The following is a 24,534-nucleotide window of genomic DNA, read 5'->3' on the forward strand; positions in this document are numbered from 1 at the left end:
TTGCAGGAATTAGCCCTGCTGCAAAGCATTGCATCAAAAATTGTACTTAAACGCCCCTGTTAAACAGGGGCAGAAAAATTGGGCCTTAGGCACTGGTGCCATCACACTGCAACCTCTGCCATACACTCTAGTTTTATTGCAGGAATTAGCCCTGCTGCAAAGCATTGCATCAAAAATTGTACTTAAACGCCCCTGTTAAACAGGGGCAGAAAAATTGGGCCTTAGGCACTGGTGCCATCACACTGCAACCTCTGCCATACACTCTAGTTTTATTGCAGGAATTAGCCCTGCTGCAAAGCATTGCATCAAAAATTGTACTTAAACGCCCCTGTTAAACAGGGGCAGAAAAATTGGGCCTTAGGCACTGGTGCCATCACACTGCAACCTCTGCCATACACTCTAGTTTTTTGCAGGAATTAGCCCTGCTGCAAAGCATTGCATCAAAAATTGTACTTAAACGCCCCTGTTAAACAGGGGCAGAAAAATTGGGCCTTAGGCACTGGTGCCATCACACTGCAACCTCTGCCATACACTCTAGTTTTTTTGCAGGAATTAGCCCTGCTGCAAAGCATTGCATCAAAAATTGTACTTAAACGCCCCTGTTAAACAGGGGCAGAAAAATTGGGCCTTAGGCACTGGTGCCATCACACTGCAACCTCTGCCATACACTCTAGTTTTATTGCAGGAATTAGCCCTGCTGCAAAGCATTGCATCAAAAATTGTACTTAAACGCCCCTGTTAAACAGGGGCAGAAAAATTGGGCCTTAGGCACTGGTGCCATCACACTGCAACCTCTGCCATACACTCTAGTTTTTTTGCAGGAATTAGCCCTGCTGCAAAGCATTGCATCAAAAATTGTACTTAAACGCCCCTGTTAAACAGGGGCAGAAAAATTGGGCTGCTGGCATCACCCAGAACCAAAAATGTTCTTCCAACATATCAGCGGAGGAGGAAGAGGATAGACAATCAACATAACAGGACAGTCACTCAGCATCAGCATAGGCAGTCTTGAAGGGATGTGGTATTTCAAAAAAAATTATTCGGTTACATCAGCTTCAGGTGCTTGGTAGCTGTGGGTGATCCAAGACTGATTCATCTTGATGAAGGTCAGTCGATCAACTGATTCGGTGGACAGGCGCACCCTGTGATCGGTAACGAAGCCACCAGCAGCACTGAAGGTGCGTTCCGAAAGAACGCTGGATGCAGGACAGGCCAGTAGCTCAATTGCATACTGTGCAAGCTCTGGCCAGTGATCCATCCTCAAGACCCAGTAAGCCAGAGGATTTTCAGTGGGAAAGGTGTCCAAGTCTGACCTTGCCCCTAGGTATTCCTGCACCATGTAAATTAGACGCTGGCGATGGGTGCTGGAACCAATCATACCTTGGGGCTGCGGACTAAAAAATTGTCTGAAAGCATCAGTCAGACGGCCACCTTCTCCACCGCTCCTTCTGACTGATGCCTCAGCAACACGTTGTCCAGGACCAGGAGTTTGTGACCTCCCAGTCTCTGGGAACGCGTTGCACAGAGCTTTCTGCAAGGCCTCCCGGAGATGTCTCATCCTCTGCTCCCTCTGCGATGGCAAGATAAGGTCGGCAACCTTACCCTTGTACCGTGGATCAAGGAGAGTGGCCAGCCAGTAATGGTCCCTCTCCTTGATCCGAAGAATACGAGGATCCTTCCGCAGGCTTTGCAGGATCAGGGAGGCCATGCAGCGTAGGTTAGCTGAGGCATTCGGTCCGGAGTCCTCTGGGTCACTAAGGACAACATGATCCGCAGCTACCTCCTCCCAGCCACGTACAAGTCCACGTGTTTCTTGGGACTGTAAATCATCCCTATAAGACTGCTGCTGCTGATGCTGAGTGCCAGCCTCCACCTCCATGCTGACACAATCATCCTCCTCCTCCTCTTCCTCCTCCTCACCCTCTTCCTGTGTGATGGGTGGCACAGCAGGAACACTGTCTGGATAAAGGGGGCCTTGAGAGGCAAGGAAGTCCTCCTCTTCCTGCCTCTGTTCTGCCTCAAGTGCCCTGTCCATTATTCCACGCAGCGTATGCTCCAAGAGGTGGACAAGAGGTATAGTGTCACTGATGCATGCACTGTCACTGCTCACCATCCTTGTGGCCTCCTCAAACGGTGACAGGACAGTGCATGCATCCCTGATCATGCCCCACTGGCGTGGTGAGAAAAAACCAAGCTCTCCTGACCCTGTCCTGGTGCCGTAGTCGCACAGGTACTCATTGATGGCCCTCTGCTGCGTGTGCAGCCGCTGCAGCATGGCCAATGTTGAGTTCCATCTGGTGGGCATGTCACATATAAGGCGGTTCTTGGGCAGGTTCAACTCCTTTTGGAGCTCAGCCAGCCGAGCACAGGCATTAAATGATTGGCGGAAATGCACACAGACTCTCCTGGCCTGTTTCAGGACATCCTGTAAGCCGGGGTACCTGCCCAAGAACCGCTGCACCACCAGGTTAAGGACGTGAGCTACACAGGGCACATGGGTCAGTTGTCCCTGTCGGAGGGCGGAGAGGAGGTTGGTGCCATTGTCGCAAACCACCATTCCTGGCTTAAGCTGGCATGGCGTCAACCACCTCTCGGCCTGCCCCTGCAGAGCTGGCAAAACATCCGCCCCAGTGTGGCTCCTGTCCCCCAAACAAACCAGCGCAAGCACGGCATGGCATCGTTTTGCCTGCATACTTGCGTAGCCCCTGCAACGCCTACGGAGCACCGCTGGTTCTGAGGACAGAGCACTGGAAGAGGCCATGGAGGAAGAAGAAGAGGAGGGGGTGGAGGAGAGAGGTGTGTCACAACCAATAGTAGCATTTTGGAGGCGTGGTGGCGGAACAACCTCCAATACTACTGCACCTTGTCCTGCATCCTTCCCAGCAGCCAGAAGAGTGACCCAATGGGTCGTGAAAGACAGGTAACGTCCCTGTCCATGCCTGCTGGACCATGAGTCAGCGGTAATATGCACCTTACCACTGACCGCCCTGTCCAGCGAGGCAAGGACATTGCCTTCCACATGCCGGTAGAGAGCCGGAATTGCCTTCCGTGAGAAAAAGTGGCGTTTGGGGACCTGCCACTGAGGAACCGCACATTGTACAAACTCACGGAAGGGGGCCGAGTCTACCAACTGAAAAGGCAGCAGTTGAAGTGCTAGCAATTTAGCCAAGCTAGCATTCAACCGCTGGGCATGTGGATGGCTGGGAGTAAATTTCTTCCGCCGGTCCAGCAGCTGGGGCAGGGACATTTGTCTGCTATAATCGGACGTGGATGTACCACTAGCAGAGTTCCCGGAAGCACTTGGCTGTGACACACCTAATTCTACACCTTCATTCCTCTCAGAGCAGGTTTCAGAGAGGACTGAAGGTCTAGTGGGGTTGGAGATGCCAGCTGATGAGGAGCAAGGAGAGGTCCGCTTTGTTCTTTGGTGTGGGTCTTTGAGGTATGCTTGCCAACGAGCTGCATGGCAGGTCAACATATGTCTGGTCAAGCATGTGGTGCCCAAGCGGCTGATGTTTTGGCCACGTGAGATACGCTTGAGACATATGTTGCAAATAGCAGCGGTGCGATCTGATGCACTCGTCTCAAAAAAGGCCCACACCAAAGAACTTTTAGAATAACGCGCAGAGGAAGCGCTCTGCGCAGAGGAAGCGCTCTGCGCAGGCGGAGCTCTGCGGTGTGATTCAGTCGGTGTGCTGCCCCTAAGCTGGCCCCCGGAGGGCATCCTGCCTCGTTGGACATGTGCCTCCTCCTCCTCCTCCTCCCTCCTTCCAGGCACCCACGTGGAGTCAGTGCCCTCATCATCCCCTCCCTCTTCATCGCTGTAGCAAACCTGGCAGTATGCTGCAGCTTGTGGAACATGACTGCCAGATTGCTGTCCTTCTTGAGCATCCCCTCTCTCTGTGCTCACGCTACTGCCTTCCTCTAGCTGAGTGTCATCATCAGAGCCCACCAAACACTGGGCATCCTCCTGGAGCATGTACCCAACACTGTGCTCAAAGAGTTCAGGAGACTCCTCAGGAGGACGTGGTGGGTCTAGGGAAGGAGTCACTGATGATGACATTGAGAGGAGGGACGACGATGTGTTGGCAGCTGCTTTTCTACTACCCTGAGAATGGGTGAGAGAGGATGAGGAGGATGAAGAGGGCTTGGTCATCCACTCTACCAAGTCGTTGGCATGTTGCGGTTCAACATGTCCAGCTGCAGAAAAGAAGGACAAGCATGTCCCATGGCCACGTGCTGATGACAATGCACCGCGTCCACGACCAGCACTGTTGTCTCTAGACACAGAGCCTGCTTGCCCTCTTTTATCGGCTCGCGCCTGTCTGCCTCTCCTTGCTGGCCTTCCAGACATGGTAATGGCCTGAAGGGAGTTGGGTAAAACAGTAGTTGGGTAGTTTATATTGTGCTGGAGGCACACAACACCCACTAACTCCTGCAGATGCCTTTTTTATAGAACAGCAGAGTTAAAGGGGTATATACAGATGTATACTGTGCTGTGCTGGAAGCACACACAACTTCCAATAACTCCAGCAGATGTCAATCGGGCCCAAATAGAGAACAGCTATGTAGGTGGATAATAGTGGTATGTACTGGGTACAGAGCAGGCACACAGCACGCACTATCTCCTGAGTGACACTACTGACTGCAAGCTCTATTGTTAAAGATGGACCACTAGCTATATAGGTGAGGTGAATATCACGGTGTATACTGCGGTCAGGGCACGCAGACAATAACAAGAAAACAGCAGAGTTAAAGGGGTATATACAGATGTATACTGTGCTGTGCTGGAAGCACACACAACTTCCAATAACTCCAGCAGATGCCAATCGGGCCCAAATAGAGAACAGCTATGTAGGTGGATTATAGCGGTATGTACTGGGTACAGAGCAGGCACACAGCACGCACTATCTCCTGAGTGACACTACTGACTGCAAGCTCTATTGTTAAAGATGGACCACTAGCTATATAGGTGAGGTGAATATCACGATGTATACTGCGGTCAGGGCACGCAGACAATAACAAGAAAACAGCAGAGTTAAAGGGGTATATACAGATGTATACTGTGCTGTGCTGGAAGCACACACAACTTCCAATAACTCCAGCAGATGCCAATCGGGCCCAAATAGAGAACAGCTATGTAGGTGGATAATAGCGGTATGTACTGGGTACAGAGCAGGCACACAGCACGCACTATCTCCTGAGTGACACTACTGACTGCAAGCTCTATTGTTAAAGATGGACCACTAGCTATATAGGTGAGGTGAATATCACGGTGTATACTGCGGTCAGGGCACGCAGATAATAACCAGAAAACAGCAGAGTTAAAGGGGTATATACAGATGTATACTGTGCTGTGCTGGAGGCACACACAACTTCCAATAACTCCAGCAAATGACAATCGGGCTCAAATAGAGAACAGCTATGTAGGTGTATATAGTGGTATGTACTGGGTACAGAGCACGCAGACAGCACGCACTAACACTACTGACTGCAAGCTCTATTATTAAAGCTAGATCACTAGCTATATAGGTGAGGTGAATATAGTGGTGTATACTGCGGTCAGGGCACAGACAGTAACCACTACACAAGAGCAAAATAGTAAATCAGCCAAAAACGATTGGTGTGTAACTGTGTTGAAGGTACACAGAACACCCACTGCTTCAGATGCTAACAAACACTACACGAGGCCGCCTGAAAGGCGGCTTTATATAGTGTGGGGCGTGCACTACACAGTCTGAGCAACCATTGCTCTCCTCGCTACTGGCGCTGCGATTGGCCAAGCATGCGGGGTCACAGTGCATGCTTGGCCAATCGTGAGACAGCAATGCATTGCACCATCGCAGTGCATTGTGGGCCACACGAATTTTGCCGCGAACGGCCCAAACGTTCGGAATTCGGCGAACGCACGAACGACCGATGTTCGAGTCGAACACGCGTTCGACTCGAACACGAAGCTCATCCCTATAGAGGAATAAGGATCTCATTCCTCCTACAGGTGACCCCTCTAGTGATGCATCTGTAGTGGTAACCCCATAGGAGCTTCTGAATGTAGTAGTCTGTCTGTCGCTCTGCCCCAGCCAGCCACACACCTTCCACTCGCTCAGAGACATGAAAGCAGTCCTTGCACTTGTTTTTATGTTTTATTGAGGGGAATTTAAGTTGGATGGGCAATGGGAATTTATGAGATGCCCAAGGAATTAACAGTCAGTGTTGGGTCTTCTATATACACCCCGGTTCTGCTCTTCCTTACTTGCAGAGTATCACACCTCACTCCTCCAGCACATCACTTGCTGCATTTCCTGGACTAGCTACCATGGTAGGCCTGACACTGGCTCAGCCAGACCAGATGCCCTTTACAGGCAGGGACCGCAGGCCCCTATGGTGTAGCAAAATAGAAAGTAACAGTGATAGCTGTCCATGTGGCTACTGCTCCCAGAATCACCTCTTCAGGCACTGTCAGCCCTCCTGGCCGCAGCTGCCCCTTTCCACTGCCTGTGACACCACCATTCTCCAGACTGGCACCCATCCCACACTGCTCCATCTCAGTCCTCTCAGGCATGCCTCCCAGTCCTCCTGATGGAGTGATCACTCACCAGCCCTCCTGGCTGCCTCTGTGGATCTCCTGGAGACTTGGCCGACAGTGTACTCCCGCTGTCCTCTGTTCCTCCTCCTGGTCAGGACACATTTGTGGGTTGTAAGAGGGTGCTGTCCGCACCGGAGCCCAGGCCCAAGGTTACCCCCCAGACTGGCAGACTGGGGAGCTCCCTCAAAGGCTCCTACAGCCTAACACTCCATCTCCATCCGAATCAACTCCTCCCCAGCTGGGGTGACGCTGGGTATTTAAGGCGGGCTGCCCCCTGCTGTCATGGTTATGCAGTGATCTTCCTGTGTTTTGCATGTCTTCAGACTAAGAAGCCAGCCACTTCCACCTGGTGGTTTTTATAACCTCTCCTCTAAGCATGGCTCCACCCCAGGTCCTATGAGGGAGCCCTATATTAACCTGTGCACTGCAGGCCTCAGTGCTGATCAACCATTGTGTATCAGCTTCCTGTTTCCTGCCATGTGCTCTGCTACTGACTTTGGCGTGTCTTGACTATCCTTGTTTGCCTGTGATCCTGACCTTTTGGCGTGTACCTGACTATTCTCTTGTTTGCTTGCGGCCCCGACCTTGGCTTTGTCCCTCATCCCTATCCTCCTGTTGCCTACTGTGGGTGTGAGCTGGGGGACCCTGGGGGTCGCGACCTGGAGCCAGTTGCAGCCAAGTCCATCCTCACCACTGGAGGCTCTGGTGAACACCTGCTGGCTCTTAGACTCCGCGCCCCGGGGAATCTTACGCTCTAACCCCAGTGGGATCTGTCCCCCGTCTGCAGCAGTCAGCCGTAGGGTCCACAACCTTGCGGTGCACTCCTGATCCTTCGGTGTGCACCTGTCACCTCGCCTCAAGGTGACCTGACACCTGCCAATCCAGATTGGGGATTGGACATGGCTCCTCAGAACATCCCATGTAGCTCCACTTCCCCTCTCAACCTCTCTTTCCAGAAAGTACCAGGAGAATCTGGAAAGGAGTGGGAGGTCCTGGTGCCACCACCTGTGAGTCACCCAGCATTACTCTAGATCACTCCCAACCCAGATCACAAAAACTCAGGGTCAGCACCAACAAGAACCTCTCCAACCCTTAATGATTCAGTCCTAGATCTGTGTTATCCTCACATACTACTATTTTTATATCTTGTCTCGCCTCTATAGCTCCCTATTAGGCCCCCATCCCACCCTCAGATCCCATAGCAACTATGTGCTCTCTTAGGCTGGGTTCACACTATTTTCCCGCATCCAATTCGCACAGCAGGAGATTGTGACCGTCTCTCTATGGAACCGGTTCACACATCTCTGGAGCGGCTCTGGTGCAAATTGCACAGGAGTCCTGTGTGACTTTTGGTCCGTTTCAGTCCAAAATTCGAGCCGAAATCTAACCTGAACCGGTGAATGGAGACGCACCAGACCCCCTGCTGTGAGCCGCTCTGTGCTCTAGTGTGAACCCAGCCCCTTTAGGTTATAGTTACACCACAGGGTCCATGTACTGTAGAATATCACCTGACACGTGTGTGGAACTGAACCTTCTGGGTTCTCCATCTTATGGATAAAACACAAATGGATGACTCTCTAAGAACAGAGATCATTCCAATCACCCATCATCTAAAACAGACATTTTCAGCCAGGGTTCCTCCAGAATTTGTTAGGGGATCCTTGAGCTGTGGATGATTGCTCTTCCATTTGATGATTAATATTCCATTCGATGGTGCCTGCAAATTTCTAGGGCCAACACAACTCGACAGAGGCAACTGCATGACACCAATGATCTATTTATCTGTTTGTAAAGGTTGCATACTGACCACCAATGTAAGGAGGATATTGTTCTCACTGACCACCAATGTAAGGAGGATATTGTTCTCATTGACCACCAATGTAAGGAGGATATTGTTCTCATTGACCACCAATGTAAGGAGGATATTGTTCTCATTGACCACCAATGTAAGGAGGATATTGTTCTCATTGACCACCAATGTAAGGAGGATATTGTTCTTAGTGACCACCAATGTAAGGGGCATTCTTCCCATTGGCCACTAATATAAGGAGCATTCTTCCCACTGAACCCCAATGTAAGGAAAAATCTTCCTACTGACAACCAATGTAAGAGGCATTCTTCCCACTGATCCCCAATGTAAGGAACATGCTTCCCACTGTCCACCAATGTAAGGGGCATTCTTCCCACTGATCACCAATCTAAGGAACATTCTTCCCACTGTTCCCCAATGTAAGGAACATGCTTCCCACTGTCCACCAATGTAAGGGGCATTCTTCTCACTGATCACTAATCTAAGGAACATTCTTCCCACTGATCACCAATCTAAGGAACATTCTTCCCACTGATCACCAATCTAAGGAACATTCTTCCCACTGATCACCAATGTAAACAACATTCTTCCTACTGGCCACCAATGTAAGGAACATTCTTCCTACTGTCTACCAATGTAAGGGACATTCTTCCTACTGGCCACCAATGTAAGAGGCATTCTTCCAACTAATCGCCAATGTAAGGTAAACTCGTCCCAATGACACCAATGTAAGGAACATTCTTCCTACTGGCCACCAATGTAAGGAACATTCTTCCCACTGATCACCAATGTAAGGAACATGCTTCCCACTGTCCACCAATGTAAGGGACATTCTTCCTACTGGCCACCAATGTAAGGAACATTCTTCCCACTAATCACTAATGTAAGGTAAACTTGTCCCAATGACACCAATGTAAGGGACATTCTTCCCACTGACCACCAATGTAAGGAGCATTCTTCTCACTGATCACCAATGTAAGGAACATTCTTCCCACTGACCACCAATGTAAGGAACATTCTTCCCACTAATCGCCAATGTAAGGTAAACTTGTCCCAATGACACCAATGTAAGGGACATTCTTCCCACTGACCACCAATGTAAGGAGCATTCTTCTCACTGGCCACCAATGTAAGGAGCATTCTTCCCACTGATCACCAATGTAAGGAACATTCTTCCTACCGGCCACCAATGTAAGGAACATTCTTCCCACTAATCACTAATGTAAGGTAAACTTGTCCCAATGACACCAATGTAAGGGACATTCTTCCCACTGACCACCAATGTAAGGAGCATTCTTCTCACTGATCACCAATGTAAGGAACATTCTTCCCACTGACCACCAATGTAGGGAACATTCTTCCCACTAATCGCCAATGTAAGGTAAACTTGTCCCAATGACACCAATGTAAGGGACATTCTTCCCACTGACCACCAATGTAAGGAGCATTCTTCTCACTGGCCACCAACGTAAGGAGCATTCTTCCCACTGATCACCAATGTAAGGAACATTCTTCCCACTGATCACCAATGTAAGGAACATTCTTCCCACTGACCACCAATGTAAGGAGCATTCTTCCCACTGGCCACCAATGTAAGGGACATTCTTCTCACTGATCACCGATGTAAGGAACATTCTTCCTACTGGCCACCAATGTAAGGGGCATTCTTCCCACTGATCACCGATAGGGATGAGCTTCGAGTTCGAGTCGAACTCATGTTCGACTCGAACATTGCCTGTTCAGCGAACAGTGAACAATTTGGGCTGTTCGCAGCAAATTCGAAAAGCCGGAACACCCTATACAAGTCTATGGGAGAAATCTAAAGTGCTCATTTTAAAGCATAATCTGCAGGTTACTGTCCTAAAAAGTGTTTGGGGACCCGGGTCCTGCCCCAGGGCACATGGATCAATGCAAAAAAAAGTTTTAAAAACTGACGTTTTTTCAGGAGCAGTGATTTTAATAATGATTAAAGTGAAACAATCAAAGTGTAATATTCCTTTAAATTTCGTAGCTGGGGGGTATCTATAGTATGCCTGTGAAGGGGCGCATGTTTCTGGTGCTTAAAACTGTCCCTGCACAAAGTGTCATTTGTGCAGGAAAAAAAGTCTTTTAAAATCACTTGCGGCTAAATTGTCGGCTCCCCGTAATACAGAGAACACTCAATGAGTGTTCTCTGTATTAGCCGACAATTCATTCATTCATTGATTGATAAAAAAAAAAAAAGCGTGGGGGTTCCCCTAAATTCTATTACCAGGCCCTTCAGGTCTGACATGGATATTAAGGGGAACCCCGTGTCAAATTTAAAAAAAAAAAATTGACGTGGGGGTCCCCCTAAAAATCCATATCAGACCCTTTATCCGAGCACGCAACCTGGCAGGCCGCAGGAAAAGAGGGGGGGACGAGAGAGTGGCCCCCCCTCCCTCCTGAACCGTACCAGGCCACATATCCTCAACATTGGGAGGATGCTTTGGGGGTCTGTGACCCCTCAAAGCACCTTGTCCCCATGTTGATGAGGACAAGGGCCTCATCCTCACAACCCTGGCCGGTGGTTGTGAGGGTCTGCGGGCGGGGGGGCTTATCAGAATCTGAAAGCCCCCTTTAACAAGGGGACCCCCAGATCCCGGCCCCCCCCTGTTTGAAATGGTAAGGGGGTACAAAAGTACCCCTACCATTTCACAAAGAAAGTGTAAAAATGGTTAAATAAGACAAACACACTTTTGAAAAATTCCTTTATTAAAAATAAAAAAAATTTAAAAAAAGATTCCAGCGGTGCTAATCCACTCTTGCTATCCAGCGACGAATCTCCGGGGTCCAGCGATGGATGATCATATCCAGCGACGGGGGATCTCTCAGTCCAGCGCTGTCCATACATCCGTCTTCTGTCTCCACTCCGCAGGCACTGCGGAGATCCCAGCACTGACGTTTCTTATATTAGGAGGGCGGGGCCACCCGTCACCTGACCCGCCCCCTCTGACGCTGGTGAAGGGAGCCAGGGGTTCCCCAGTGACGTATGGGTGACCCCGCCCCCTCTGATGTAACGGAAATCTGCGTTACATCAGAGGGGGCGGGTTCACCCACACGTCACTGGGGAACCCCTGGCTTCCCTCTCCAGCGTCAGAGGGGCGGGTCAGGTGACGGGTGGCCCCGCCCTCCTAATATAAGAAATGTCAGCGCTGGGATCTCTGCAGTGTCTCCGCAGTGGAGACAGAAGACGGATGTATGGACAGAGCTGGACTGAGAGATCCCCCGTCGCTGGATATGATCATCCATCGCTGGACCCCGGAGATTCGTCGCTGCATAGCAAGAGTGGATTAGCACCGCTGGAATTTTTTTTTTTTTTTTTTAATAAAGGAATTTTTCAAAAGTGTGTTTGTCTTATTTAACCATTTTTACACTTTCTTTGTGAAATGGTAGGGGTACTTTTGTACCCCCTTACCATTTCAAACAGGGGGGGGGCGGGATCTGGGGGTTCCCTTGTTAAAGGGGGCTTCCAGATTCTGATAAGCCCCCCACCCGCAGACCCTCACAACCACTGGCCAGGGTGGTGAGGATGAGGCCCATGTCCTCATCAACATGGGGACAAGGTGCTTTGATGGGTCACAGACCCCCAAAGCATCCTCCCAATGTTGAGGGTATGTGGCCTGGTACGGTTCAGGAGGGAGGGGGGCCGCTCTCTCGTCCCCCCCTCTTTTCCTGTGGCCTGCCAGGTTGCGTGCTCGTATAAAGGGTCTGATATGGATTTTTAGGGGGACCCCCACGTCAATTTTTTTTTATTTGATGCGGGGTTCCCCTTAATATCCATATCAGACCTGAAGGGTCTGGTATGGATATTTAGGGGGACCCCCATGTCAATTTTTTTTTTTAATTTGACACGGGGGTTCCCCTTAATATCCATGTCAGACCTGAAGGGCCTGGTAATTGAATTTAGGGGAACCCCCACGCTTTTTTTTTTTTATCAATGATTGAATGAATTGTCGGCTAATACAGAGAACACTCATTGAGTGTTCTCTGTATTACGGGGAGCGGACAATTTAGCCGCAAGTGATTTTAAAAGACTTTTTTTCCTGCACAAATGACACTTTGTGCAGGGACAGTTCTAAGCACCAGAAACATGCGCCCCTTCACAGGCATACTATAGATACCCCCAGCTACGAAATTTAAAGGAATATTACACTTTTATTGTTTCACTTTAATAATTATTAAAATCACTGCTCCTGAAAAAACGGCAGTTTTTAAAACTTTTTTTTGCATTGATCCATGTCCCCTGGGGCAGGACCCAGGTCCCCAAACACTTTTTAGGACAGTAACCTGCATATTACCCTTTAAAATTAGCACTTTAGATTGTGAACGTTCGAGTCCCATAGACTTTAATAGGGTTCTAAAGTTCACACGAAGTTTAGGTCTGTTTGCAGGTTCTGGTGCGAACCGAACAGGGGGGTGTTCGGCTCATCCCTAATCACCGATGTAAGTGGCATTCTTCCCACTGACCTCCAATATAGTGGGAATCCTTCCCACTGGATGCATGGAGCACCGTCACCACTGACCCAAACCAATGATATGAATTGGTAATTTGTAAAGTAAGGAGCTGAAACAAAATATTATACTTAGTTGAACATTGTTTTTTATTTTACTTTAAAAAAAATCATAATATCTGACCAAAAAAAGGCTTAAACGAAAAAATTCTTATATAATCAAGTTCAGATATCAAAATGCATCCAAATCTATTAATAGTTGTAAATTGAGTGGTCCAATAACTAGCCAGCTCTTTCTGTAAAGCCAAGAGAATGATGACCCAACAACAGCCAACCAAAAGGGTTCTCTGGGAAAAGTATATTTCTGATTGGGCGTTATGGGTTCTTGTAGATGTACAATGATCCTTTGAGTATTCAGTAGCCTAGTGGCCATAATGTAGTATTACCTGTAGTAAGTAAGTAAAAAAAAAACTGCAATACAGCCACTAGATGGAGCTGACGACCATAGGAAATATTTAGGACCTGTTGAGCCACACAACAGCTTTACTCTCTGCACAGACCATAGGTATGCGCAAGGGGGGTGCCTGGGCACTAGAGACATCCATTGTACAGAAGTGTGCGGGGCACATGGGCCCAGAGTTAAGGGGGACCCACTGTGCCCTGTCACACACTACACACCGCAAGTAATCCACACTTGCAGCACTGCCTGCGCTGCATCATCTCTCTTGTCGGCCGGGAAGGTGCAGTGTGCAGTGCAGAGCCTATCAGAGACAGTGCCCAGTACAGTGTGTACAAATAGGACAGAGGAGGCTGAATCTGCTCCGCCTCCCATCCAATCCCCTCTGAGTCTGCCCCGCCCCACACACCACCCCCTGACTTCCACACGCTGCTGTGAAGGTGGCAGATTTAAATGTAGAGAACAGCAGCTGCCTATTGGAGACCAGCCTGGAGCCATGATTGTAAAATAGGCATATTGAACACCCCTCTCTTTCTTACCCCCTCCCTCTCTCACCCCCTCACACCCCCCTTTCTCTCTCATCCCCCTCACACCCCCCTTTCTCTCTCACCCCCTCTTCTCTCTCATCCCCCTCACACCCCCCTTTCTCTCTCATCCCCCTCACACCCTCCCTCTCTCTTTCATCCTCCCCCTCTCCTCCCCCTCACACACCCCTTTCTCTCTCTCTCACCCCCCTCTTTCACCTCCATCTCAGCCCCCTCTCTCGCTTTCACACCTCCCCCTCTCTTTCACCCCCCCTCCTCTCTCACCCCCTCCTCTCTCTTACCCTCCACCTCCCTCTCTCGTACTCCCACCTTTCTCTCTCACCCCCCACCTCCCTCTCTCGTACTCACACCTTTCTCTCTCACCCCCCATCCCTCACCTCCTCCTCTCTCTCACCCCCACCTCCCTCTCTAGCACTCACACCTTTCTCTCTCACCTCCCTTTCCCCCCCCCCCCCAACTCTCTCTCTCACCTCCTCCCTCTCTCGCTCTTAAACCTTTCTCTCTCACCCCTTTCTCCCCCCCCACTCTCTCACCCCCCTCTTGCTTTCACACCTTTCTCTCTCACCTCCCCCCACTCTCTCTCTCACCCCGTCCTCTCTCTCTCTCTCATCTCCATCTCGCTCTCACACTTTTCTATCTCACCTCCTCCTCTCTTTCACACCCTCTCTCTTACCTCCCTCTATCACACCCCCTCTTCTCTTATCTCCATCTCTCTCACCCCCTTCTCTCCCCACTCTCTCTCTCACCCCCTCCTCTCTCATCTCACGCCCTCTCTTGCTATCACCTTTCTCTCTCACCCCTCCCTCTATCTCACCCTCTCTCACCCCCCTTCTCTCACCTCCCTCTAAAACCTCTCTCACCCCCTCCTCCTCTCTCTCACCCCCTCTCTCGCTCTCACACATTTCTCTCCCCACCTCCCTCTCTCCCACCCCTCTCACCTTCCTCTCTCTCACCTCCTCCTCTCTTACATCTCTCACCCCCTTCTCTCTCGCCTCCCTCTCTCTCACCTCCTGCTCTCTCACCCCCCTCTGTCTCTCTCATCTCCCTCTCTCTATCACCCCCCTCTCTTACTCCCCTCTCTGTCTCACCTCCTCCTCTCTCATCTCCATCTCTCTCTCACCCCCTCTCTTTCTTTCACCTCCCTCCCTCTCACCCCCTCTCTTACTCCCTCTCTCTGTCTCACCCCCCCCTCTAATTGTCTCTCCCGTAAGATGTTAAATGTATTAAAAAGATGACATTTTTTTTTTTATACATTTCAAAATGTTTGTTTACATTTCCTTAAAAGGGTGTATGTCTCTCTATATACAGTATACATATATACACACATACCCGCACTCATGTTTGAGTTTTGGGGTGCACACCCTAATGCGATAGGCAGCGCACACCTATGGCACACACGTCTGATGCACAAGTGAAGAGAACCAGGAAATGTAATCATACATTTCTTATCGGATTCAGCAGGTGTGTCTTTTCTGATGCCTAACTAGATATCCTTGATGTTTAAAACATTTCCCGCACTCTGAACATGAATGCGGATACTCACCTGTGTGAAATCTCTGATGTAAAAGGAGATCTGTTTTCCGCATGAAACATTTCCCGCACTCAGGACATGAAAAAGGGCGCTCGCCTGTGTGAATTCTCTGGTGTAAAAGAAGGTTTCCTTTTTGAGCGAAACATTTCCCGCACTCTAAACATGAATAAGGACGCTCGCCTGTGTGAGTTCTCTGGTGTGTAAGTAGGCTCCCTTTTATAATAAAACATTTCCCGCACTCTGAACATGAATATGGGCGCTCACCATTGTGACTTTTCTGGTGATAAAGGAAGCTTCCTTTGAGAGTGAAATTTTTCCCGCACTCTGAACATGAATAAAGATGCTCGCCTGTGTGACTTCCCTGCTGTCCAATCATTGCTCCTTTTACAGCAAAACATACATCCAATGCTGAACTTTCACCTGTGTGACTTTTCGAGTGTGTAAGAAGGCTCGATTTAACAGTGAAACATTTCCCGCACTCTGAACATAAATATGGGCGCTCACCCGTGTGAGTTCTCTGGTGTGAGAGAAGGTGTGCTTTTTGAATGAAACATTTCCCGCACTCGGAACATGAATAAGGATGTTCACCAGTGTGAATTTTCTGGTGTCTAGTAAGCTCTCCTTTCTGAGTGAAACATTTCCCGCACTCTGAACATGAATAGGGACGCTCTCCAGTGTGAATTCTTTGGTGTATAAGAAGCGCTCTTTTCTGAAAGAAATATTTCCCGCACTCTGTACATGAATAAAGACACTCGCCTGAATAGGGACGCTCACCCGTGTGAATTATTTGGTGCGCACGAAGGTGTTCTTTTTGACTGAAACATTTCCCACACTCTGGACATGAAAATGGACGCTCACCCGTGTGAACTCTCTGATGTCTAAGAAGTGCTCCTTTCAGATTAAAACATTTCCCGCACTCTGAACATGAAAAAGAATGCTCGCCCGTGTGAATTTTCTGATGTGTAAGAAAGTATCTTTTCTGAGTGAAACATTTCCCGCACTCTAAACATGAATAAGGACGCTCCCCTGTGTGAACTCTCTGGTGTATATGAAGGTTCCCTTTATGAACAAAAGTTTTCCCGCACTCTGAACATGAATAACGATGCTCACCCCTGTGACTTTTCTGGTGTGTAAGAAGTTTCTTTTTCAGAGAGAAACATTTCCCACACTCAGAACATGAATAAGGAGGTTGACTTGTGTGACTTCTCTGATGCCTAAAAAGTACTTGTTTCGAAGTGAAACGCTGCCCGCACACTGTGCATAAATGAGACTGCTCGCCCATGTGACTCCTAAGGTGTTTGTGAAAGTCTTCTTTCTCTGTGAAACATTTCCCGCACTCTGAACATGAAAAGGTCGGACTGGTGTGAGATCTGAGATGTCTAGAAAGTTCAGAATTAGTCTTAAAAGATTTCCCACACAGCAAACATGACATTGAATTCTCAACTGTGTGGACATCTTCATGGCTTAGAGAAGTTTCCTTAGTTGGACCATTCAATGAATTTGCATTGTGAGATCTCATAAGGATGTCTGATGTAACGGTATGTGATTGATTAGAAGATTCCTCAGCATTACGGGCTTTCTCTGGGTTCTTCAGACAATAATATGATCCGTGGTGAATATTTGGAGAGAGAAGGTTTACTCCGAGAGAATACTGAGCCGTGTCATTATTTTCTGCATCGCAATCTGGAGGTGAAATAAGATCTCCCACCGAAGTTCTATCACCGTGACGTTCTCCTGTTAGAAAGCAAAAATAAAATACAAGAATTATTTTTCACATTCTGCTCTCACCTTGTTGGGAACATGACATCATAGTGAGGAATGGAGATGGACCTTTCATATGGTGTACAGTATCTCCGCCTCATTTGTTGGGAATATGACGTTATATTGAGGAATGGAGATGGACCTTTCATATGGTGTACAGTATCTCCACCTCATTTGTTGGGAACATGACGTTATATTGAGGAATGGAGATGGACCTTTCATATGGTGTACAGTATCTTCTCCTCATTTGTTGGGAACATGACATCATAGTGAGGAATGGAGACGGACCTTTCATATGGTGTACAGCATCTTCTCCTCATTTGTTGGGAACATGACATTATATTGAGGAATGGAGATGGACCTTTCATATGGTGTACAGTATCTCCTCCTCATTTGTTGGGAACATGACATCATAGTGAGGAATGGAGACGGACCTTTCATATGGTGTACAGCATCTTCTCCTCATTTGTTAGGAACATGACGTTATGAAAGGTCCATCTCCATTCCTCAATATATGGTGTACAGTATCTCCTCCTCATTTGTTGGGAACATGACGTTATATTGAGGAATGGAGATGGACCTTTCATATGGTGTACAGTATCTCCTCCTCATTTGTTGGGAACATGACTTTATATTGAGGAATGGAGATGAACCTTTCATATGGTGTACAGTATCTCCTCCTCATTTGTTGGGAACATGACTTTATATTGAGGAATGGAGATGGGCCTTTCATATGGTGTACAGTATCTCCACCTCATTTGTTGGGAACATGACGTTATATTGAGGAATGGAGGTGGACCTTTCATATGGTGTACTGTATCTCCACCTCATTTGTTGGGAACATGACATCATATTGAGGAATGGAGATGGACCTTTCATATGGTGTACAGTATCTCCTCCTCATTTGTTGGGAACATGACGTTATATTGAGGAATGGAGATGGACCTTTCATATGGTGTACAGTATCTCCTCCTCATTTGTTGGGAACATGACGTTATATTGAGGAATGGAGCAGGGCTGGACTGGGACAAAAATTTGGCCCTGGACTTCATCATGGCCCGGCCCACTTTAATTTTCAGTGTCTCCATCAGCACTTCCCCTTACATCAGAGTGTCCTCCCTCTCCTCCCCCTCCCACCTGTACTCACAGTTTTGAAGACAGCTTCTCCTTCCTCTCTCCAGTCATGTGATAAGTGACAATTGATAAGGGGAGAGAGGATGGAATGTCTGCCAGCTGTCTATCTGCCCCTGCAGGCTGGAGGGAGCAGAAAGCCTAATGCTCTCTCCAGCAAGTGACGGCAGCTGCTCCTCCTAACAGGAGTGAAATCGCAATCACTCACTGTCAGAGAGGATTGGCTCCAGGACTGCACCTGACCGGCCCACTGAGCCATCGGCCCACCGGGAAACTCCCTGTAGTCCTAATGGCCAGTACATGCCTGGAATGGAGATGGACCTTTCATATGGTGTACAGTATCTCCTCCTCGTTTGTTGGGTACTGTGGTTAATACAAATTGGTTGAACTTGATGATAATTTTATGTTAGCACTTCTCAAGCATATATTACTACAGGATATGTACTTTTCTATGTTGGACAAGGTCAGCATAGACAATGCAGATTTATATAATTGACACAGATCTGAAAACCATTGTTTTTTGATGGTAAGGAACCAAACATTTAATAACCAAATCACTGTATGTAGTTTGCATTACTGGAGTTTAATTGCTGCAAGTCACCCAAAATGCCCAAAGAAAAGTCCCTCTGTACCTTTACAATAAAGTCTCCTCTTACCCGGTGATGTGAGGGGCGGCTGATTCTCCATCATGACGTCCTTGTAGAGATCCTTGTGTCCTTCTAAATACTCCCACTCCTCCATGGAGAAATAGACAGTGACATCCTGACACCTTATAGGAACCTGACACACACAATGATACAGTCACCATCCAGACACATCCCTTGTCTGTTACTGGATAATGTCCCAGAATTCCCACCACCGCTCACCTCTCCTGTCAGCAGCTCAATGATCTTCTTGGTGACTTCTAGAATCTTCTTCTTGCCTTTTCTCTCAAGAGTCAGGAAGGTTGGTGGAGACGTAGTGATAGGGTGAAGTATTTTTCTCCTTGTATACAAATGGTGATTTTTCCTTTTTGTAGTATTCTCAAGAGATGTCTTCTTGACTACGGCACAGCCCTGTGATATAAAGCAATAAATATAATATTAGAATCCACCTATCTGCTCTGGTCAGGTCTGTGTTTTATTATTAGAGATAAGTGTGATGTCATGTGACCTCTCAGAAATCTCACCTCTTCAGTTAGCAGGTGGATGATCTCCAGGGTGAGATTTAATATCCTCTCATTCAAGAAAAAAATATTTTTTCCTAATTTTTCATCATTCAAGGTCCTCTGGTTCTCCATCATGACGTCCTTGTAGAGATCCTTGTGTCCTTCTAAATACTCCCACTCCTCCATGGAGAAATAGACAGTGACATCCTGACACCTTATAGGAACCTGACACACACAATGATACAGTCACCATCCAGACACATCCCTTGTCTGTTACTGGATAATGTCCCAGAATTCCCGGCACCGCTCACCTCTCCTGTCAGAAGACCAATGATCTTCTTGGTGACTTCTAGAATATTCTTCTTCTTGTCACATAAAGTAGTCAGGGGCACAGATGAAGGGATATTGATGTGTCTCGGGGTTCCTCTCCATCCTTCTGACACACGGTGATGTCTACTGGAGGAAACATACTCACCAGATGTCTTCTTCACTACTGTGTAACCCTACAGAGAGACATCAAGAGAAATGTGAATGCTTACTGAACTGAGGCTGTAACATTCCAAGACTATCCCCCATATCAGGTCACATCATCTTCTCCTGATAAATGTAAACTCTATTTTAATGAATATTAAGATGATTGTGTAATATTCCCAGAATTCACCTCAGCTCCAGTGGTGGAATTATTAGGGTCGCAACAGTCGCAGTTGCGACTGGGCCCTGGAATTCCATCACTGTGGGGGGGCCCGGCGTGGTTGCTTTTCACAGGGCTGTGAGTGGAGAGCGTGTCTCATGTAAACAGCAGCACAGAGACACCGGCACTCGGGAGTGAAGTTTCATTTTCCCTTGTCCTCTCGCAAAACACACAGCTGATCTGCTCCCCCTTCGGCCCCCCCTCCCCTCCTCTCCTCTCCCCTCCTCTCCTGTGTTCTCCGCGGGAAATGTGAGCTTGTTAGCTTCACACCTGAATGCCCGCGGAGAACACAGGAGAGGAGGGGAGAGGAGAGGAGGGGAGGGGGGGCCAAAGGGGGAGCAGATCAGCTGTGTGTTTTGCTAGAGGACGAGGGAAAATGAAACTTCACTCCCGAGTGCCGGTGTCTCTGTGCTGCTGTTTACATGAGACACGCTCTTCACTCACAGCCGTGCTGACCCCTCTCCAGTGTGTGTGTGTAGACTCGGGAAGATCCCGCCGCCCATCAACATCCATAGAGCTGCTGATCGCTGCCTCCCCCCAGGTGCGTGGGGGGGGGGTGTACAGAGATCTGCTGGGGGCCAAGGTGCACAGCGGAGTCCAGCAAGGTACAGCGAAACCTCTTTAAGGGGGGTGACTGTCTAGGGACCCTAAAGTAAGGGGGGCTCTCTGGGGACCCTAAAATAAGGTGGGGTATCTGGAGATCCTGATGTCCAGTACCACCGCCACCCCTCCTCCAGTACCACCACCACCACCGTGCTACCCACCTTCAGTACCACCGCCACCCCTCCTCCAGTACCACCACCACCCACCTTCAGTACCACCGCCACCCACCTCCAGGACCACCGCCACCCACCTCTCCAGTACCACCACCATGACACCCCCTCTCCAGTACCACCACCATGCCACCCACCTCCAGTACCACCGCCACCCCTCTCCAGGACCACCATGCCTCTCCAGTACCACCACCCACCCTCTAGTACCACCACCCACCTCCAGTACCACCGCCACCCACCTCCAGTACCACTATGCCTCTCCAGTACCACCACCCACCCTCTAGTACCACCACCGCCACCCCTCTCCAGGACCACCATGCTGCTCCAGTACCATCGCCACCCTCCTCCAGTACCACCACCACCCACCTCCAGTACCACCGCCACCCACCTCCAGTACCACCACCACCCCTCTCCAGGACCGCCATCCCTCTCCAGTACCACCACCCCCCCTTCAGTACCACCACTGCCACCCACCTCCAGTACCACCACCACCCACCTTCAGTACCACCGCCACCCACCTCTAGTACCACCACCACCGCTCTCCAGGACCACCATCCCCCTCCAGGACCACTATCCCCCTCCAGGACCACCACCGCCACCCCTCTCCAGGACCACCATCCCCCTCCAGTACCACCACCACCCCTCTCCGGGACCACTATCCCCCTCCAGTACCACCAATGCCACCCCTCTCCAGGACCACCATCCCCCTCCAGGACCATCACTGCCACTCCCCTCCAGGACCACCACCACCGCCACCCACCTCCAGTACCACCATCCCCCTCCAGTACCACCACCCCTCTCCAGGACCACCACTGCACTGGTGACACAGGTTCCACTGGGGACACAGGCTGCACAGAAATGTTTTACTTTGTTGTACAGTGGAAAAAAATATAGTATCAAAATCATGCTTTTCTTGCACCGGGGCCCTGAGGTTTCTAGTTACGCCTCTGCTCAGCTCGTTGGTCATATACATTTTTTAATTATAGAGATAATGTCATGTGACCTCCCAGAATCCTTCTCACCTCTCCGGTCAGGTCTGTGTTTTATTAATAGAGATAAGAGTGATGTCATGTGACCTCCCAGAATCCTCCTCACCTCTCCAGTCAGGTCTGTGTTTTATTAATAGAGATAAGAGTGATGTCATGTGACCCCCCAGAATCCTCCTCACCTCTCCAATCAGCAGGTAGATGATCTCCAGGGTGAAGTCTAATATCTTCTCGGTCATGTGATTTTGGTCTTTGTCTATCGTCATCATTGATGTGGTCATGTGATCTGTGCAGGAAACAGCTCTCTGTAGACAGATAATAAACTGAAAATTATCTGCACTCTACTGGGATGAATAATGTCTGCACAGAGTTCCTCCAGAGTTCATATTGCTTGTTATACCAGATTAGAGGTCTTGTTCATCAATGTAACTCAAGATAAAAACAGAGATTTTATTTAAAGCCTAAATTCAGCAAGTACATATTATGTTAGGTTTGGATGGGGATGAAGGAGGGGGGAGGGGGGAATAGAACCATTGTTGAAGTGACAGATGTCAAGCAGAACAGGAATGGAGAGGAAATCACCCTGCGAGCCACGTTCAACAAAATAACTCTGAACATATCACAAAACAGAGCTGAAGGAATGCAAGCAAGATAAATAATCTCTAAAGCTTACCATGGATGGATTGAAATTCAGGTTGGTTCAGCAGGCACTGGTTGAAATTCGATCATTGTGTGCCCATCCCTGCTCTAAAGAAGTCAATAGTTTGACCGACTTCTGTTAAAGGGAGAAACTGGGAAACAAATGTTGATCAGGAGCTGAGGTCACCGATCAATGTATTCCCAATAGCGGTGAGTTCTGCTGTTAGAATACAATGTACCAGCTTTATTTAAAACCCATCTGGGCTCTACACTTGTGTATCTGGATGCACAGTTGGATAAATGGTTCTATATTTAGGATGTATCCAGTCTATAAACCAGAGGCTCTGGATGGACAGTTGGATAAATGGCTCTATATTTAGAATGTATCCGGTCTATAAACCAGAGGCTCTGGATGGACAGTTGTATAAATGGCTCTATATTTAGGATGTATCCGGTCTATAAACCAGAGGCTCTGGATGGACAGTTGGATAAACGGTTCCATATTTAGGATGTATCCGGTCTATAAACCAGAGGCTCTGGATGGACAGTTGGATAAATGGCTCTATATTTAGAATGTATCCGGTCTATAAACCAGAGGCTCTGGATGGACAGTTGGATAAATGGCTCTATATTTAGAATGTATCCGGTCTATAAACCAGAGGCTCTGGATGGACAGTTGGATAAATGGCTCTATATTTAGGATGTATCCGGTCTATAAACCAGAGGCATTGGATGGACAGTTGGATAAAAGGTTCTATATTTAGGATGTATCTGGTCTATAAACCAGAGGCTCTGGATGGACAGTTGGATAAATGGTTCTATATTTAGGATATAGCCGGTCTATAAACCAGAGGCTCTGGATGGACAGTTGGATAAATGGCTCTATATTTAGGATGTATCTGGTCTATAAACCAGAGGCATTGGATGGACAGTTGGATAAAAGGTTCTATATTTAGGATGTATCTGGTCTATAAACCAGAGGCTCTGGATGGACAGTTGGATAAATGGTTCTATATTTAGGATATAGCCGGTCTATAAACCAGAGGCTCTGGATGGACAGTTGGATAAATGGCTCTATATTTAGGATGTATCTGGTCTATAAACCAGAGGCATTGGATGGACAGTTGGATAAAAGGTTCTATATTTAGGATGTATCTGGTCTATAAACCAGAGGCTCTGGATGGACAGTTGGATAAATGGTTCTATATTTAGGATATAGCCGGTCTATAAACCAGAGGCTCTGGATGGACAGTTGGATAAATGGCTCTATATTTAGGATGTATCTGGTCTATAAACCAGAGGCATTGGATGGACAGTTGGATAAATGGTTCTATATTTAGGATATAGCCGGTCTATAAACCAGAGGCTCTGGATGGACAGTTGGATAAATGGCTCTATATTTAGGATGTATCTGGTCTATAAACCAGAGGCATTGGATGGACAGTTGGATAAAAGGTTCAATATTTAGGATGTATCTGGTCTATAAACCAGAGGCTCTGGATGGACAGTTGGATAAATGGTTCTATATTTAGGATATAGCCGGTATATAAACCAGAGGCATTGGATGGACAGTTGGATAAAAGGTTCAATATTTAGGATGTATCTGGTCTATAAACCAGAGGCTCTGGATGGACAGTTGGATAAATGGTTCTATATTTAGGATATAGCCAGTCTATAAACCAGAGGCTCTGGATGGACAGTTGGATAAATGGCTCTATATTTAGGGTGTATATGTACAGATATGTTAATTCTATGTAGTTACATTTGCAGAGGTAAAAGAAATCACAGTGACTATAGAGGAAGAGGACGGACATGACGGGGGGTTACTGGGTGTAAATATAAAATATCTTATTACCTCCTCTGCTGCGAGTTTCAACAATGTCTTCTCTCCAAATCACGTGATCTATAAAACTTCCTGTCAGTACCTACATCACTTCCTGTTTGTACCTTACATCACTTCCTGTTTGTACTTTACATCACTTCCTGTCTGTTCCTACACACCAAG

The 24,534-nt window shown here is 48.1% G+C and overlaps 2 protein-coding genes across 2 annotated transcripts in view; both read right to left on the minus strand.

Moving 5' to 3' along the window:
• Window positions 1-15,025: 15,025 nt before the first annotated feature.
• The window catches only part of LOC143956394 (uncharacterized), a 29,998-nt gene continuing 20,489 nt past the window's right edge, over window positions 15,026-24,534 (minus strand). Inside the window, exon 8 of the mRNA XM_077466610.1 lies at window positions 15,026-16,455. Coding sequence (XP_077322736.1) covers window positions 15,325-16,455 — 1,131 coding nt within the window. The 3' untranslated portion in view covers window positions 15,026-15,324. The remainder of the gene's footprint in view (window positions 16,456-24,534) is intronic.
• LOC143956359 (uncharacterized) lies at window positions 17,117-24,484 on the minus strand. Its single transcript, XM_077466578.1, has 6 exons — window positions 24,385-24,484; window positions 22,073-22,195; window positions 19,752-19,943; window positions 19,462-19,665; window positions 18,950-19,348; window positions 17,117-17,135 (listed from the first exon to the last, which is right to left on the minus strand). Exons 2-5 carry the CDS (start codon window positions 22,169-22,171, stop codon window positions 19,064-19,066), a joined length of 780 nt encoding a protein of 259 aa, XP_077322704.1. The 5' UTR covers window positions 22,172-22,195; window positions 24,385-24,484; the 3' UTR covers window positions 17,117-17,135; window positions 18,950-19,063.

Source organism: Lithobates pipiens, unplaced genomic scaffold, assembly GCF_037356315.1.
Source record: "Lithobates pipiens isolate NorthernLeopardFrog02 unplaced genomic scaffold, aLitPip1_a1.2 Scaffold_35, whole genome shotgun sequence".
NCBI classification, from domain to species: Eukaryota; Metazoa; Chordata; class Amphibia; order Anura; family Ranidae; genus Lithobates; species Lithobates pipiens.

Coding starts and splice junctions, on each gene's coding strand:
- LOC143956359 (XM_077466578.1), bottom strand. CDS start 22,171: ATGACCACATCAATGATGACGATAGACAAAGACCAAAATCACATGACC. Junction 19,666..19,751: donor TTGGTCTTCTGACAGGAGAG/GTGAGCGGTGCC, acceptor TGTGTGTGTCAG/GTTCCTATAAGGTGTCAGGA. Junction 19,349..19,461: donor TCCACCTGCTAACTGAAGAG/GTGAGATTTCTG, acceptor TTTATATCACAG/GGCTGTGCCGTAGTCAAGAA.